This window comes from Poecilia latipinna, unplaced genomic scaffold (assembly GCF_001443285.1).
Source record: "Poecilia latipinna isolate Pla-1442-1.1 unplaced genomic scaffold, P_latipinna-1.0 Scaffold165, whole genome shotgun sequence".
NCBI classification, from domain to species: Eukaryota; Metazoa; Chordata; class Actinopteri; order Cyprinodontiformes; family Poeciliidae; genus Poecilia; species Poecilia latipinna.
The window spans coordinates 739,288-757,612 of record NW_015112781.1 but is presented as its reverse complement, the minus strand read 5'-3'; the positions used below and the strand labels follow the sequence as shown (position 1 = coordinate 757,612).

Genomic DNA, 18,325 nt, shown 5'->3' with positions numbered 1-18,325 from the left:
ATATATGTAGCTTTGATATATATTATATATACATTGATAGTAACAGGTAACATTTTTCCTGTTTTTATTCAAATATTTAGATGCTTTGTTAATTTGGTCATATTCACGCAATTAGCAGTGTCCCTTTCAATACAATTTGAATTAATCCATACATTTAATTAAATGAACTAATTGTGGGAGAGGGAGAATGTCTGAGCATATAGAATATATAAATATGTTTATAACAGCATTGTCACTTTTTTGGCGGGTTTTTCTGTTTAGAAAAAAATCATAGATGCGGCGCCAGTCAGTCTTGTCCCTCGGCGGATTCCGTAGGCAGTGCATATGGCCCTCAGGGTTCATGTTGAAGGTGACGGGTAGAGTCATGCCGGGAGCCTCGAGTTTCCTGCCTTTCACCGTTTCCGCGGCTAATGATGCCGGTAACGGAGAAAAAGAAGAGACATCCTCGGTAAACCTGGACGAGCTGTCGCTCTACACAGCCCCTCCTCCACCTCTCTGGTATGAGGAGTCTGAAGCGGGTCAACTGGAGGAGAAAGTCGCCACCGTCAGGAAGTTAGCTGAGCCGTACGCTATTTGGTGCCAGTCAGCGTACTCTAAAATTAAACCCAAAGTTCAGAAGGTCGTCCAGTTGGGAAATGACACGTACGTCAATCTACAGTACCCTCCTAAAGACTTCTATCCCCGGGCAGGAGTCATCGGTTTAGCCGGAGTCGTCGGACTCTTTCTGGCCAGAGGATCCAGGATTAAGAAAGTCCTCTACCCAACGGGCCTTATGACCCTGGGCGCCTCCCTTTACTACCCGGAGCAAGCGGCGGCCATCGCCAAGTCTGCCGGAGATTCCGTGTACGACACCGCGGTCCAGAGCTACGCTGCTGTGGAGAAGATCCTGAAGTCTCAAGTCAAAGATAAAAAGAGTAACGAAAAGTAAAGACTGGGGATCAAACAGCGCCTTCATTCCCTGATCTTCCTGGATGGAGTTTTGAAATGTGACTCTAATGCTCTTTGCACTAAGCTTGAATTGTAACTCAGGATTTCCAGCTTTAAAAATGTACCTCTGCCTCTGATGTAAATGTATATTTATGTAGAAAATAAGACCTGCTTGGCTTACATTAAAATTCAGGGTTTGACACATCTCTTGGTATGAAGAATAATTTTACAAAAAACCCTTCTTTAGTCCAATTAAATATAAATACATGAACACAATGAGAATATTCTCTCCATTGTTTTCAGACAGTAAAGTTAAACTATCACATCAGAAGAATTAACCAGTGGTAAACTGATTCTGGTAGATTTTTTTTAACTTGGCCATTAGTTTGCAGATACAGCTACTCATTCAGTTCTTTGGAATGCATAAACAATCTATGGGAAAATATTAACTGTTCACATTTAGCCTCTAAGACTCAAGATACATTATAGAAGTAAGGTGTTTAAAGACTTGATATTTAATACTTTATACTGTGATTGTTTATTCTAGTCCAATTCGATTTAAAAAAATACTTTGCTTATCCCAAAAGTAAATTACATGCAACTCATTTCATCCAAGTATCTTCAACATGTCTGGAAAGACCTCCAGTAGCAGTCAGTATTGCAACAAATCTGAACAGGCCACTGACTAAAGACTGTTTCTGTATGATAGTCTAATAGCTGTCATAAATATTAACGGGAAGGTGACAAAATTCTCAATGGAAAAAATGAACAAAAGTCCTCTCAAAGAACAAATCAGAAGTAATGTAATAGAGCTACTCTACTACTAGTGTTATTCTGGAAACTGCATTTAAAAATGACTAAAATTAATTGAATTTAATACAAGGGTCCACAAGTGTCAGAACTGTATAGTTTCCTATACTCAATTTTCCAAAGTTCCTATTCGTCTTCAACCAATTTTACATATAATACAAAAGTTTACTTTGAGTTTAGTGTAAATAAAACAAATACTTACATACTCCATTTTATCTATGGTTATCAAAATCTGAAACATGCTGCTCTTCAAGACACATGCCATCTGCATAAATCTGTCATTTTTAAAATTATTAAATAAAAGTAAATCTGAAAAAGTTGGATCAGTTTTGATGACAAAAGTAGTTGCATCAAGCTAATTTTGAATCCAAGAACAATTTTTGAGTGACTGTAAATGACAAAAAGCATTATTACATTAGGAATACAATAGTTCGTGCAATGCATTACTTACAGAAGAAGCATCTTTGAAGAAATCAAATCTGCTATATGACTGTTGAATGTTTTTATTCATCTTAGCCAAAACAAAAGAAAGAATTCAAAAAATTAAATATGACTTGAAATAATCTCCTCAGAGAAGCACCAGCTTCTCGTTCAGAGCAATCTGTGCTTGAGTCAGGTTAGACAGGTAGGTCACCATCAACAGGTCCTGCAAACAAATTATTTACAGCTTTGTATCACAACCATGAAGGATTTTACCTCATTATGATGTCATACGTCCAATGTAAACAATCAATTTTAATATTTTTAGACGAGCGCTTACGTTGATGTTGGAGTTGAGCATGTTCTCAAAGTCCTCGGCTGTGATGGTCGGCACTTTGTTGACCAGATCCATGAGGAAGCGACCCACGCTGTTATCAGCCGTCACCTTTCCAGACTGGGACACACACACACACACACATTATGATCAGGGTTTAAATCTATCCTAGAGACCGGATCAGAACCAGGCTTTCCTGCTCACCAACACATCTTCGATGTACGCCAGCACAGTGGTCAGCATGTCCTGTATCCTGGACGCAGCGCTCCCCACCTGTGACAGGTCAGAGGTCAGCCCCTTGGTGCGGCTGGGAGTCACACGAGTTCTCTGCAGAAGATCCACTGCAACATGGAGATAGAGTCAAAATGTTTACACACAGGAGTGTTGAAATTCATTTGAATTTGCTCATTTCTTGATTTTAAAGGAGCAGTGTTAAATGTTTTCCAGGTATTTTGTAGCACAATCAAGTGTGTTAACTTCAGTTGTGTAAAAATGCTGTATATATCAAATAAGGCTTGAAAGAAATGACTTTGTAATTTAACGTCTTGAAATTGAATGGTTGCCATGGAGATGCAAGGTTTTCTCAAACATGCATGAAGGAGTCAAGGCAACACTCCAGGTGTGTTTTTGATGAGGGAATAATATAATAACATGATGTAAAAAAAATAAAAAAAGTAGATTTTGTATCATTTTACATAATTCTAACCCTGACTAATCCAAATCCAACACGTGACCCTTGACAAAAACCTTTTTGTGAAGAATTACCCCTGCCTTTGAGTCGGTAGAATGAACTGTCATGGAGTCTAAGTTTTGAACATGTTTTTTTGTTGAACTGAAACTGAAAGGTCTAACTAAATTTTTCTTTTTGCAGATTTGTTTATTTTGCTTAACCAATCATTTGTATTTATTTGTTTTGCTTTTGATTTAAATACAATCCTTTTTTCCCCCTTTAAAACTTTTCTTTATGGTCAAAAGCCTCCTGTGTGGCATTAGGCTCCTACCAGAAGCTAGACTTTGAAATAAAACTGTCCAACCAAACTAAGAAGCCCAATAAAGTGCTTACCGCCTATCCTCTCAGTGTCATAGTAGATGTATTTGACACTCAAGGGGGTGAACATAACACCAACCGTCTTTCCTGGCACACCCATCTGGGCACTGAAGAAGACACACAAACACATCCAGGAGGTCACCATCAGCCTGGAGCTGCACACAAACACACACACTTGCACAAATAGAGCAGCTCACCTGACGTAGGCGCGAATGTTCATTTTGCCGCTCTGCAGCGCCGTGTCCACAGTCAGGTGGATGGGGTTGGTGGCTTCGCGGCTGTAGTACTCGTGGATGAGCACGGAGTGCTCAGTGATATCAAAGCCTGTGGCATACCTGAGGAGAGAAGGCAATATGCTGGAACCTTTTCCACTATGATTTGGACCTATTGTGCTTCCTTGAACAGGTTATGACGGGTCTCTGGGCTAAACAGAACATGTCCTTTACATTTTTGTTTTGCACAAAATCATCCTTAGAAAACAAGATTTTAGTCTGGTCAGTTTTGCCTATTTTGAGATATTTTAGGCTCTTTTTTCATTTAAAATCCAAATAAGCTGCTGGCCACGCAACCCAAATTACGTTTACTTGCACATTAAAATGGTTGCAAACAGATACACAATTATTCAACCTTTCATCCTTGAAAAGCATTATTAGAGCCTACTGCACAAGAAACAAGAATGCAGAAAGTGGTTTCTGGATGCTAAGTCAACAACAAAACACTTGTCTTTTCCAGCAGCCATTGTACAGCGCAAACAGCAATAAAGCCAGTTGACCAAACATGCTGGAGCTTCATTGGGGTTGCTAGATGAGAGGCAGTTCCAGCTGATTTGCATTACATTCAGAATGTTTTTGAAATGGCTCATTTTCCAGACACCAAAAAACATTAACTTATTGACAAAAATCGGTTAGGTAGAAGTACAAAAATGAGCAAAATATGAATACGTCTCCGTTAAAGCAAACTGACTCACCATCCGATGATGACTTCTGTGGGAGACACCCTCTTGTGAAGTTCATACATGTTCTTGGCAAACTCCATGTCCACAGCAACCTGCAGGCATCCACAGAAGTTTACAAAAGCACTAATATTACATGCCGTTATTTATTTTACTTTATTTATATAGGTCAGCCCTTTGTGAGTGATCTGAGCTCAGGCTGAACGTCTGGACTTTCCAACACTCACTCCAGGCTCCAGATCAAACAGCAGAACAGGCTCCTGCTGTTTGATGTGAAGATAAAAGTGTGCTGCAGCTCTGCTGGTTTCAGAAACAGAAAACAGTTTGAGAAGCTTTCAGAGCTCGCAGGAGGGAAAAGTTACTCTGCACATGCACAGAAAAATAGGGCAGGTTTTTAACCTTTCTTGTGGAAATAACAAATGTCAATCTAAAACACATAAAACATAAACCATTGACTTTTATTCAAAACAGAGAAGCAACTATTAAACCTATTGCAGAAAAAAAATAATAAATACCAGTTACTGCAGTTATCACAACCTGTGGGACTTTATTAGCTGTACAGTTGATTTTTATCTGTTCACTGATTTTTCCGTGAAACTTGACTTCAAATTAATTATTCATGCAAAATTTGTCTATATTTGGATTTTTTTTCAAAGAGTATATCTAAAATATCCAGGAACAAAATCCAGCTTGGGACGCTGAAATATTTAGGTATAATGCTACCTGACACATTGTCGGCTGGCGTTCATAAAGGAGAAAACGCATGAGCGCCTTTTATCTTCCTATTTAGAGCTGAGTTAGCTGGATCTCCTGTAGTTTGTAAGTGTTGTGACTCTGTGCCAGTTTGCTCTGTAACAAGATATAAACCCAGCTGATATTAGCTGATTAATTAGTCAGGCTGTCTGCTCCGGCCGCCAACATGTAGTCAGCTTCTGGTGTATTAAAACCAGGATTACATCTAATCAGCTAGAATGTTAGGTGGCACTCCTTTAGCATCCACACCTGTGTTTATCAAACAGAAAAACTGGTCTCTCTTTTAAGCAAGGTTAAAGTGCATATCCTTTCCTTTATATCAGCCAGCTGACCAGCAGTACACAGTTTTAAAACAGCAGCTGGGAGGCTGGAAGCAACTAATATGTCCTTGTTATCCTTTAATTACATTATAAATAAAGAGCCGAATGATCATTCGGTTCAATTGCTTTTAGATTTATCAGGTGTTCATTCTAAATTTTCGCTTAAAATGCTATGCTTGAAAATCAAAACACAAAATTTATGTTGAATTTTTTTAAATAATTTTAAATGAGAAATGAGGTTGTTCCGCGTATTCATATGAATAGCACAATAGTGCTCTTTATAATACGAGTGTTAATGCATATAAACAGAAGATCACTTCCGTTTCTCTCATTGTTTATTCAGGTTCGATGTCACAAGCGGAGTGATAGCAGCTTACCTCATCCTCAGACTCGTTGTGAGGGACGGAGAAGCAGTTGGTCACTTCTATAGAGTGTTTATCAATGGTACCTGAAAGAGGCGGACGTTAAAAACAAATACATACAGACTTTTTAACAAGAATACGACTCCACTGATGCTCCAGATGTGTTTGCATTAGGCTGCACTGAGCGAGCATGTGTTAGCAGCTGAGCTAATGCTACACACGGCTTTTCCGTCCATTATATCCCGGTGTCACCCCAAAAGAAAGAGGACGTTTAACCCAGGACTTAACTTACCCAAAATGGTTCCGATGACCCGGCTCGCCCCCTCATTCCTTCGCTCGTAAGAGTCGCAGATTGAGGCGAGAACGACGGGATGGATTTTCACCACTGGCCCGAACACCGACATCTTGAAGAAAAAGGCTCTACCAACGCCTGCAGTGAGCTGATATGCTGCCGCCTACAGGCTGGCGGCCAAACTGTTAGCGATGTGCCGTTCGCGGCTGAGCCACGTCGACGGGTCGGTTCCTTTCACTGAACGAGGGGAGCCAACACAGTACTATTCACGGTCACTTGATCTTATTTGGAAAGTTGCACGTTTAAAGATAATAAGATAATACTTTATTTTATTTTACAGTAATATTTTATTTTATTTTACAGTAATATTTTATTTTATTTTATTTTATAATGCCCAGAAGAAGGGAAACAGGAAATCTGAGCGACTACCGTAGTTATACAGTTCTTTGGCAGTAAATACTCAGCAAGTTCTCCACCAGTTTGTCCGACAGCTCTCTCAGTCCAGAAGAAGATCCAGAGGATCAGAGTGAATCTGGATTGAGACAGAGACAGTGTTTCAGGGTCCCAGAGATCCTAGGAGCTGTCAGAGGCCTCATGCCTCTTCTTGGGTCTGGTCTGCCATAGCAAATGGCTCCTTGTGAGGGATCGGACCAAGAGCAGCCCAGAGACCGACTAGAACTAGAGGTATAGACAAAGTTCCTGCTTAGAACTAGAGATATAGACAGAAGTCAGGGTTTCCACAAGTGTTTTTATCAGGCAGGCGGGTTAACAGGCTTTATTTGCCTTCCCACCAGGCTCTGTGCTAGTTATTTTAAATTGATATTTTTGTCCACCAGTAAAGACGGATTAAGCTAGAGGTTTATAATTGAGGCACTGAACTGGCTGTGAGGCTTTATGAACCAGTTATTTCACACGCTGTTATTTCTGAATATATCTGATCGTTCATCTGTGACATTTTGTAACTTGACATTTGTTAACCCTAACTCCCAGCAGGCTGCTGATGGATGACCTTAGTGACTCCAACCACCGGTTCAGCAGGTTTTCTGGAGGAAACTCTGCAGGGTTTCTGGATGATGTTTCCTGATCCAGCTCCCCAATCTTGACTTGAAATTTGCTGTAGGTACTTTGCTGTTGTTTGATATTTACAACTGAGTTTTTGAAACGTGACAATTTCATTTTGAGTCGTTAAAAGGATTGACCTGAAAACTTCACCTGTCTTGTTGTTGCCTTCCTGTCCTGTTGTCTTTCAACACAAGACAAACTCGTGGCCCTGGGCTACTGCCCTAATAAACTCTTTCTGTCAGCAGTGAACAGTCATATTTTATCCTCAGATTTGGTTCTCAGGATAATTTTCAGTTGGAGAAAATAACTGCACCTCTGGTTGACCTGTTGCAATAATTAATAAATCAATTGATTGAATGATAAATTAAAACAAACTACATTTTTATTTGCATGATTTATCGTTTCTCTCTTTCCACCAAAAACTGGATGATAGTCTTCAGTCTGTTGCTTTGGTCTCAAATAAACCTTTTTTTTTAAAAAAAGGAGATTTTTCTTTGCTGTTTGTTTTATTTATAGTTTCTGTTTTTTGAAATTTCAAATGTCTTCCAGTTCCAATGTTAAATGTTCATTAAAATGTAAAGGTTATTGATCTTTGAGAATGTGTTCTCAAAGGTCAATAATCTTTAATAATAATTATGCTATTGCCATTATATTAGTTGAAAATCATAGTAAAACTATATTTATCGAAATGACTTTTGGAACAATTTATCATCCAACAAAACTTGATATGAAAGTTGAGTTTGTATTGGGAAGCTCTGAGCGTGTTCAGAGGCTACTAACCCCAAAAGTCATATTTTTCAACAACCTTCAAATTTTTTTAAAATCATTTTTTGACGGACTGACAGCTGGAAATTGTATGAAGTGAAGATCCATTTTGGAGCCGAAAGAACTGAGCCAAATAATTCGGATCTCAGAACAGAGGCGGGATTCCCATCAGTGACGCAAAAAGCAGATATTGAATTTCAAGCTAACTTCATTAAATTCAATAATATCTGTTCCAATATGGCCTTAATTAATGCTGTTTATAAAAGATTAATGTAAGGGTGTAAAAAAACACGATTTAAAAAGACTTCCAACATCAACTCAGACCAAATTATAGAATAATAATAGATATAAAAATGCATAAATTAAAAAAAAGACATTTCATAAAGGCGGCTGTTTTTATTTTAATTTATTGTCTTTTTTCCCGTGAACTCTGCAGATGCTGAGTCTAGCAGCCAGCAGGAGGAGGAAGAGGAGGCGGCGGACCGTCCCCCTGTGTTGTGGTAAGGAGACTGAGGCAGGGTTGACAGGGGCTGGACTGATGACAGCATCCTCCTCCGCTCTGAGGCTCCAACACCTGACCGCCTCCATCAGAGCCGCACAGATCATGGAGCTGCCGGGTTATCCCGACGCCACCATTTCACAAAATGCTCCGCAGACGCATCCGCGTAAATATTCAACTTCAGCTGCTTAATCTGGTCTGTTCTCCCCCCCAACTTGATCATTCACTGGCCTGTAGCTTTCGGATTTTCATTTAGTGCGTGACCGAGTCGAGTCGAGGTGCTTCTTGTTTTCCTGAAGAGAAAAAAAACAAAAGCTGACTGATCCTGCCTCGCTATTACAACCAAGGATCAGACATGGGTGCAATCGAATCACCAACGCCGGCCGGATTATGGAGCAGATTTTCCTTTTCCTCATGATACAACAGTCAGCTCGATCTAGGTGAGAAGTTGCGACGCTTAGCAGGTAGTATGTTGGATGTTTGTGACATTAATCCGAAACCTTTTGGTTTCTGAGTCAGAGGGACTCTGGAGCAGAGGCTATTTCTGACCCATCCATCAGCAGGATAGTGCGTCATCTTGACTGCCACTCTCCGTCTCGCTCTCTCTCTCCGTATCTCTCTCCCTCTTTCTCCTGCGACCAGTTACCTAAATGGAGGCTCAGCATCCAGGTCTGCTGGAAAAGGACCTGGACTCCATTTTCTCGTGCAAATATTTTAGGGAACAGCATGCCTCGCTGTGCAGATTTCTCTCCTCTTTGGGACTTATGTAAGAAATCTCAGCAGGCATACGGAAGAAATAAACCACATTTAAAATAGCGCTATAAGTGCACTTGCACAATATACTCACACAGGCACGCAAGGACCACACACAGACACACACACAGCCCAAGGCGGGTTTTTTTCGCGCGCGCGCGCGCGTGCGTGCGTGCGTGCGTGCGTGCGTGCGTGTGTGTGTGTGTGTGTGTGTGTGTGTGTGTGTGTGTGTGTGTGTGTGTGTGTAACTGACTTAATTAAAGAGCCTCCAGTGTGAATATGCACAGCTGCGCTCCTGGATCAGGTCGTCTCTCCAAACAGGGAACAGAATATCCTAAACATCTGTATAATATCATCTCACTTCCTGTTTTAGCTTCAGCTTCTTGTTTTTCAAAGGTGTTGAATTATAAAATCATGTCTTGAACATTTTCACATTTTGTTGTAGGACTAAACTCTTTGTATAACTGCAAGATATTCATGTTTAAATTTGTGTTTGTTCAGGTTTTATGTATATATATTCCATATTTCTGTCTTTGTGTGAATTCACTTGCTTTGCCATTTTTCTCAGTCTTTGAGAAGTTTGACTTGAGTCTCAGAATATTTTACCTTAATCTCAGTATTTTAACATTTTTCAGTATTCTGACTTTTTTTCTGTTTTCAAGAAATTTGACAACTTCTGAGAAATGTTACTTTAATCTCATAATTCTGACTTAAATATCAGAGTTATACCTTAATAACAGAATTCAGACTATTCTTACTCCCCCCCCCAGAATTCTCAGAAATTTCACTTTAATCTCAGAATTTCTGATAAATTTGACTCTCTTACTTTAATCTTAGTACTTTGACATTTTTCCTCAGAATCTTGGAGAAATTTGACTTTAATCTCTGAATCTCGTATTCTCAGTTTTCTAACTTTTTTCTCAGTATTTGGACCTTTTTTCAGAATTTTCAAGAAAATTGACAATAATCTCAGAATTCAAACTTTAATTTAATAATCTCACTGTTTCCCCCAAAATTGTAATTTTGACCTCAGAATGTTTTCTTTTTACAGAATTCTGAGAAATGTTACTTTAATCTCATAATTTTGACTTTAATATCAGAATGTCAGACATTAATTTTAGGATTCTGAGTTTTATTTACAGAATTCTGAGAAATTAGATTTTAATCTCAATATTCTGATTTTTTTCGGAACCCTGACAAAAAGAAAATCAGGCTGCATTAGAGTGGCCCAGTCAAAGTCTAGAAATAGATCTGGTTGATAATATGGGCAAGACATGAAAACGGACATTCCTCTTCATCTCATCAGATCTTGAGCTGCAAAGCAGGAAGACACTCATCCTACAAAACACTTGCAGCTGCTAAATACAAATGCAAACCAAACTTTTCAGATTTTTAAGTTCCCCATTTTCCTTTTACATCCCAATTATGTGCTTCCATATAAAACCAAAATAACCCACGTTACAGTTTGTGGTTGTAATGTGACAAAATGCGATTAATCGTAACTGATATGCCTTTTACTAAACACCTTCAAGGCAGCAAAGTGTGTTTATAGGAGCTTGATAGATGTTGATGTGAAAAACAAGAAATAAAATCCTGATGTTTAGCAAGAGCAGTGAATCAATCATTTGGTCATCGTGATCTCTTCCTTCATTCCAGGCTTCAGTCAAGCAAACAAATGATCCAATCAATCACAGCTGGACACAGTCTGACATTAGGAGGATATCAATAACAGCCTAATACTCTACACACACACACACACACACACACACACACACACACACCACACACACACACACACATACACACACACACACACACACAAAGAGACGATGGCGCTGGAGAACTCCGTCTTCCCTTCCCGTCCCGACTCCCTGGCGCTTCCTGTGGAGGTGAAGGCCGAAGGCGAGGAAGAGGAGGCGGCGACGAAGTCGACCGCTTCCACTGGAGTCTTTAATGTATCCGAGGAGTTGGGCCACGTCGTCACCACGCAGACCATGCCCTCCCCTCCGCCCCCGGCCAAGGTCAAAAGGTCGTTCCAGTCCAAGCTCGCAGAGCGGGAGGCCAACGTCAATCAGCACAGGAAGAAGACCCAGCCTGAGAAAGAGAGGGGGCGATTCGGCTGGGGTGAGCGACCTCTGTTGCCCTTCATTTTATTAATGTCAAACCTGTTTCTCAAGAGAAATACAGTCTTTTTTTATTATTATCATGTATGGACGACTGAACAGTCCGCTTGGTGCAAAAACATCATGTTTGGCTCTTCTCCATTTCTCACTGCGAAAACACAAAAACTCACCAAGTATTTTTGTTCAGTTTCTAGTGCAAATATTAAATACATTTTCAACAGGATATACGGGCTTGTTTTAGGTAAATAGTTTCTTAATACTGGTGAAGAAGTACTAGTTCTACTGGCAGATTATTTCACTTATAACATGAGAAAAATGTCTCTTTACAAGTGAAACAATCTGGTACATTTTTTATCAATATTAAGGAATTATTGACCTAAAATAAGCTCCTACGTCTTGCTACACAGCTACTTGTAAGTTTGTTTTGTCTTAATTTAAGTGTAGTAAGAAACGACACAAAAAAATACTTCAGAGTTTGTGTTTTTGCAGTGCTCTCTCCTCTAGAGCTGACTGCTCCTCCTCTTCCTCTCTGTATCACTTGCAGTCGTAGCAAATCTCTAATTTGGACCATGCAGCACTTTTTCACCCCTCACTGATTCTGACACTTCTGCACATCTTTTGCCTCCAGTATTTACAGCAAGTCTTGACTAGAGAAAGGAAAAAGTCTAAACCTAAAAATGCTGTCAGTCTTAGAACTGGAACAATACTACAAGTATTTTCTTACTTTTTTAACCCATGCTTTTAGTTATGTAGGCCAAAATTGTCCAGTCACAGGAAAATAAAATTAAAACTAAAATCACTCAAATAAAGTAGTCATTTCTTTGTTTGGTTGGTTTGTTTTTGTGGGAAATGGATGTTATGCAATGTATATCCAAAACTTTAAAAGGACTTTATTAAAAGAAGCAATTATTATAATAATTGAACAAATTTACTCAGTTATATAAACAGAATTTGTGTCAATTTCTTTCCAAGTGGTTGCTATGTTTAACTAAACTTAATAAGCTAATTAAAAGCTGGTTTGGGTTCTGTTCAATAAAGTGCAGTTGGGGGCCTCAAATATTCTGTCAGAGGGCCACAAAGGGCCCCTGAGCCACATTTTGGACATCCCTGCTTTAATCTCTCCTTCTAGTGAGCCAGACCTTCTTTTAATGTCTTCACTAATAGCTCCCTTTCTGAAGAAGGATTTTCTTCAGAAAAACTAGCAAACCCACTCAACAAAACGAACAGAATCAGACAAAAAAATTCCTTCAAAACGAAATAAAACTAAACTTTAATGAAGAATCCAAAACTATTATAACCCAAAAGAGTCAATCTGAGCAATTCCTCCTGTTCTCTCTCAAGAGTTTTTTTAATGTAATAGAAACCTTTAATCTGCAAATTTTTGTAAAAACAGCTGCAGCTCAGTGTTTTACGCAGTACTCTAGTTTGCATATAATAATCGCTAAGATGCTGTATTTGCTTGTTATAATTTTTCATCCGAGGACTATCATTTGAATGAAAAATCTACTCTTTTTGTCATATTTTCATTTTTCCTCCTTTTCCCCCTGTAGTTCCACCTGTAAGAGGCAGCCTTGTGTGTAGCAGTAGTATTTGATGCAATAAAAGCCTTAGTGAGTCGTTTGATCATCGTTTAATGTGTTTTTATCGTGTGCTGTCAGCTCTTTAGTGTAGCTTTTCTTCTCATGGTGTTTGATGATGTTTGTCCTGTCACACTTCATCTGTTTTCTGCTCCTCACCTGTCTGTTTTCATCTGTTTTCCATTCTTCTCTATCCGAGCATCATGTCCTCTGTCACCTGTTTTCATTCATCTCCTTCATTCATCTGCCTCGTCTCATTTCAAGATTGAAATCCTCATTTTTAAATCCTGAAATTCATTCAGAACTTCTGAGATTTTGGAGATGATGGGATGAAACCTAAATGAATGTTTGCACTCTGTCTCTCCTGTCAGCCCGGGCTCGGCGTAAGAGGCAACGCTACGTCGAGAAGAACGGCCGCTGCAACGTGCAGCACGGCAACATGCGGAAGACGTACCGCTACCTGACCGACATCTTCACCACGCTGGTGGACCTCAACTGGCGCTGCTCGCTCTTCGTCTTCGTCATGGCCTATGCAGTCACGTGGCTCTTCTTTGGCGCCATTTGGTACCTCATAGCCTACTGTAGGTAAGGTTTATCAGCATTAGTAAGGTTTATGCATCTGCAACCCATTCTGCAGATACACAGAAGGTTATGAGATTAAATCTAACTAGTTGAAACTGCTGCATTTGTGGATTTTTGCACGCAAAATACACAAAAACGATCAGAAAGAGTGTAAAAATTTGCAGAATGAACAATGAATACACAGAACTCGTTGTGATTTTTAAATGTTGCCAAAACATAAATATTGTTCCTGACTGTTAGATTCAAATTAATAAAAATGTATGTCATCATTGTTGATGTACGGTACTTCATTTCTTTCTCCGGATGCAATATATTTTGTGTTAAACAGCTTTAGAAATTCCTGGTTCGGTGAGCTGTTTCCTTTACTCCAGTTATGAGATAACTTAACAGCCTTTTAGCCACAGCATCATATTTTGCTGACTGGTAAAACAGTGGCATCAATCTTTTCAGGAAGCTTTTAGCAAGCCGGTTAGCGTTCACATATTCCAAAACTATCAATTTAATCATCAAAAGGAGGCATTACATTTTAGACATCTCTGCTTTGAAACCCCGCTAAGTAAAATGAAAAAACAGATGACCATGCACATATAAACGTTGCTGTGTATTTCATCACGACAGGGAACTCTCATCTGTGTGTGTCTGCTGGAGCTAATTAGCTAACATGGTCTGCTAGAAAAACGATGACCTTTGCTATCTGCTCCAGACTGCATTTAAATGTTGCCAGAGCAATTTCTGTGATGCCTCAATTCTTTGGTCACCAGCACAGTTCGATAAAAGTCAAAGATTATATAAAGCTCCTCACACCACTTCCATTAATTAGCTGTGCCTCTCCTGTTGGAGCAGTGGTAATGAGCGACATTAACCCGTGTAGTGTGTGTTTGAAGGGAAGCTCTGCAGGCTCTTAGAGGGGTGAATTATGCCTATGATATACTGGGACGATGTGATGAAAAAGGTATTAGATTTTTGCAGAGTGGGGAAAAAATGACAGCCGAACACGTCAGGTTAATGACCAAGCATAAATCTGTGCCGGATTTATTCTGTCGAGTGAAAAGGAGAGCTGAGTTGCCATGTTTATACGTACACCATACGGTCTAAAAATAAATAACAGTTAAAAAAAAAAAAAAACTCTTCTCACTCTTCTTGCTGTTTCTTTTGACACCCACTTTGTCACCTCCTCCCACCCTGCTATTTCTCACACATTCTCCTCGTTTCACTCCCGAAGGGGGGATCTGGACCATCTGGAGGACGAGGCGTGGACGCCGTGCGTGAACAACGTCAACGGTTTCATATCAGCCTTCCTCTTCTCCATCGAGACGGAGACGACGATTGGCTACGGGCACAGAGTCATCACCGATCAGTGTCCGGTGGGCACCATGCTGCTCCTGCTGCAGGCCATACTGGGATCCATGGTCAATGCGTTCATGGTGAGCTGTAGGATATGACTTATTAAAGAAGAAAATCTAATACTACAGCAGTGGAAACTAAATATTTATTAGTATCCCTTGTAATAATGAGGGGACAGAAATAGTAAAAACTGGAGATATTCATTTGGACCGTCATTTGTTAATTATTTCCAAAGTGGAAATACTCAGCTGTGTTCAATAAATGAGAAAAGTGACATTAGTTGCTTAGCAACAGAGATAATAAGTACTGTTGTACCTGTATGTAGATCATCCTTAATACCTATTAAAGCAGAACATAATAAAAATTAATCTCTATCTCATCACACTTTGACGGGAGCTATTATACAAAATTCATGTTCTTCATGTTTCTGTGCTTCTAAAAACAGACCAAACGCTTATTTTCGGCAATAACTTAATAATTTTTGGTGCCGTTTCAAAAACAGAACAAATCAGAAGCCCCCAGTGAAGTCCAGCCTGTTACCTAGCAACCCAAGCTGAGCTCCAGCACATTTGGTCAGCTGGTTTTGCCGTTGTATGCTCTGTACAATGGCTGCTGGAAAAGACAGCAGCCATTGACTTACCATCCAGAAACCACTTGTTGCGTTCTATTTGGTTGTGCAGGAGGCTCTACTTTTACTTTTCAAAAATGTACAGTTGTATAATTGCGCGTCTGTTAGCAGCTATTTTCACGTTTAAGTGTAAACGTTGTCCAACCAACCAATTACAGTTCTGCAACTCAAGCAATGGTAGCTCAAATAACCATTTGTCATGACAGAGATGTGCAGAATATCACCTGAACACTAAAAATTATAACCCTTTAAGCAGACATGTACCTCTCCTGTCAACTAATTACAGAAAACAGAGGCTAAAGTTCACACAACCTGGCCAAAACTGGAAAGTAACAAACTGGAAAAATGTTTTCTAATTTCATGAATCTCAATTTTAGCTTAAATTTTCAAACACTAATCAGAAGTTGGTGTAAACACCAATACACTACAAAAATAATAAATCTTACACAGCATTTTTGGTCTTACAAGTAACATATAAAATATGAAAAGTGTCTTGCTATAAGTGAAATTATCTGTCAGAGAAACTAGCACTTTGTCATCAACATCCATCCATCCATCCATTTTCTTACACCTTTGTCCCTGATCTAAGGAAATACATGAAAGAACCTTTGTAAAAAAAAAAAAAGCATCTAATTTTGGCATTTACCAAATTCCTAACTGATCAAGAAAAGGGAAGATTGAATAAGTCAAACTGGAGCTTTATTTAAATATCTGCTTAGGGTCCAGTTTTTATCCGGCCTACAGAAGATTAGAATATCATTAAAAGACACTGATTTGATGGTAGGCACATTCCTCTAAAACCGGGAACATTTTAATACTGCATGCGTTGATTTGATTTAAATGAGTTCTCGCAGCAGCATCAAGGCTAAATCATGTTTATGCATGTCTGCAAATTGGAAATAAAAACATCTTCAGAGCTGATGGACACGTGGGATGTTTCCCTCTGCATCTTCAAAATATTTCAGTCTGAGGTTAATTCAAGTGTCACTACTTCTTTAAACACTGAAAGCTGGAAATAGGTCTATTGAGAAAAGCTCGGCTCTGAATGTATTCAGCAGCTACAATGGAGATGCTGCAGCTGCACAGCATCACCGGACTGCTTAGCTGAAGAGTTAATTATAAATGCTGAATAACAAGCATTGCTTGTTATTTTCATCAGCTTTTCCAGCTGATGAAAATACCCTCTGGGTCCTTTTTTTGTTAAATTTTTTGTTTGTTTTGTTTCGGATTCTGACCGCAGGCCGTTCTTGTTTCTTCCTCTTTCCTTTCTGTGTAGGTCGGCTGCATGTTCGTGAAGATCTCCCAGCCTAACAAACGAGCCGAGACGCTGGTGTTCTCCAAGCACGCCGTCATCTCTCTAAGAGACGACAAGCTCTGCCTGATGTTCAGGGTGGGCGACCTTCGGAGCTCTCACATCGTTGGGGCCAACATGAGGGCCAAACTAATCAAGTCCAAGCAGACACAAGAGGGTAAAACAAGAAATATAAACCACAATATGGAAACATATTTGCAATAAATTGCTCTTTTGTTGGATCTTGTTTGGATACTAGAAGGTGTTTTTGTCTCCTCCAGGTGAGTTCATCCCTTTGGACCAAACAGACATCAGTGTGGGCTTTGAGACGGGCGATGACCGCCTCTTCCTCGTCTCCCCGCTGGTGATCTCGCATGAAATCGACTCGCGCTCGCCCTTCTGGGACATGTCGCAGGCCCAGCTGGAGAAGGAGGACTTTGAGATTGTGGTCATTCTGGAAGGAATGGTGGAGGCCACCGGTGAGACGTGTTTGAAATTCATCTTCCCTTCACATAATGCATGTCTGCTTGGCATTAAAAAATTCACAACTTTAAGATTGACGATTGCAAAAGTTACATTGCCTAATCTCATCCTATGCAAATGCTTTGTCTACACTGATGAAGATTCACTCAACATCCTGAATAATCAGAGTGGTTTTCTAAATAATTCAGCTGATGTAACCATTTGGTCAGGGGACATTCTTTGTCTTTCAAAGAAAGATGTCACTTCTGTCAAGCCTGTTTATTTAAATCCTTCTCCCCATCAGAAGTACCTCAAGAGTGTGTTTTATGTGTGCAGGGATGACGTGTCAGGCGCGGAGCTCCTACCTGGCGGAGGAGGTGTTGTGGGGTCACAGGTTCAGCCCCATGATGTTGCTGGCGGAGGGCTTCTTTGACATCGACTATGGAGCCTTTCATCACACTTTTGAGGTAACTTCTCCTCAAAGATAACATTTAAATTCTTAATTGTTTTCTGATGATTTTGAATCAATTTTACTTATATTTTGGCCTATTTTATAGAAAGCAGATGAAATGTTAGCTTTTGGTTGCCTTAACAGTTCTTTCAAGCAACGGAAAAACACAAACTTCTGGTAAATAAAAACTCTCTCTCAGTTCTGTTCTTGCCCCCTCTTACACACAATGCTAAATTCTCCCACTCTCATGGGGTTACTGAATGGTATGCTGGGAAATGTAGGAAGTCAAACCAATTTTTACACCTCAAAGTCATTAAATAGGAAGTGAATTTGAGTAAATGAAGTGCTATGATACCACTGGAGCAGCTGTTTTTCCTCAAAAATCTTGAAATGGAAAAAAAAAAGTCTGTGGTTTTGTAACTTGTACAGATGAGAGGTTTAGTGAAGTAAAACTGAAAAAGGTTATGTGGTTCATAACCACGACTCAAAACAGTTCCTGGATCAGTTCTTCCTTTGGAAGTCTGGGTTGTTCTCAGATGAAGTGAGACTGGGGAAAAGCTGCATTGAATG

At 39.6% G+C, this 18,325-nt stretch overlaps 3 protein-coding genes across 4 annotated transcripts in view; 2 read left to right on the top strand and 1 right to left on the bottom strand.

The window, feature by feature from the left end:
* The first annotated feature begins 66 nt into the window (after positions 1–66).
* Positions 67–1,133, top strand: LOC106945888 (MICOS complex subunit MIC26-like). Its single transcript, XM_015029889.1, has one exon. The coding sequence runs from the start codon at positions 275–277 to the stop codon at positions 926–928; it is 654 nt and encodes a 217-aa protein (XP_014885375.1). The 5' UTR covers positions 67–274; the 3' UTR covers positions 929–1,133.
* Positions 1,134–2,224: 1,091 nt separating this feature from the next.
* Positions 2,225–6,359, bottom strand: LOC106945887 (eukaryotic translation initiation factor 3 subunit F-like). Its single transcript, XM_015029888.1, has 8 exons — positions 6,219–6,359; positions 5,942–6,012; positions 4,507–4,586; positions 3,737–3,874; positions 3,555–3,646; positions 2,696–2,832; positions 2,498–2,611; positions 2,225–2,383 (listed from the first exon to the last, which is right to left on the bottom strand). The coding sequence occupies exons 1-8, from the start codon at positions 6,328–6,330 to the stop codon at positions 2,306–2,308; spliced, it is 822 nt and encodes a 273-aa protein (XP_014885374.1). The 5' UTR covers positions 6,331–6,359; the 3' UTR covers positions 2,225–2,305.
* Positions 6,360–7,242: 883 nt separating this feature from the next.
* The window catches only part of kcnj9 (potassium inwardly rectifying channel subfamily J member 9), a 16,643-nt gene continuing 5,560 nt past the window's right edge, over positions 7,243–18,325 (top strand). Inside the window, exons 1-9 of one of the 2 annotated variants that reach the window (XM_015029885.1) lie at positions 7,243–7,334; positions 8,482–8,984; positions 10,954–11,052; positions 11,098–11,421; positions 13,369–13,582; positions 14,802–15,003; positions 16,828–17,020; positions 17,124–17,321; positions 17,641–17,771. In XM_015029885.1, the coding sequence (XP_014885371.1) occupies positions 11,127–11,421; positions 13,369–13,582; positions 14,802–15,003; positions 16,828–17,020; positions 17,124–17,321; positions 17,641–17,771 (1,233 nt within the window). In that variant the 5' untranslated portion in view covers positions 7,243–7,334; positions 8,482–8,984; positions 10,954–11,052; positions 11,098–11,126. Of the gene's footprint in view, positions 7,335–8,481; positions 9,009–10,953; positions 11,422–13,368; positions 13,583–14,801; positions 15,004–16,827; positions 17,021–17,123; positions 17,322–17,640; positions 17,772–18,325 lie in introns of both variants that reach the window. The other variant, XM_015029886.1, reaches the window with a different exon arrangement.

Coding starts and splice junctions, on each gene's coding strand:
- LOC106945887 (XM_015029888.1), bottom strand. CDS start 6,330: ATGTCGGTGTTCGGGCCAGTGGTGAAAATCCATCCCGTCGTTCTCGCC. Junction 4,587..5,941: donor ACAACGAGTCTGAGGATGAG/GTAAGCTGCTAT, acceptor GGATGCCTGCAG/GTTGCTGTGGACATGGAGTT. Junction 2,612..2,695: donor CGTACATCGAAGATGTGTTG/GTGAGCAGGAAA, acceptor TGTGTGTCCCAG/TCTGGAAAGGTGACGGCTGA.
- LOC106945888 (XM_015029889.1), top strand. CDS start 275: ATGCGGCGCCAGTCAGTCTTGTCCCTCGGCGGATTCCGTAGGCAGTGC.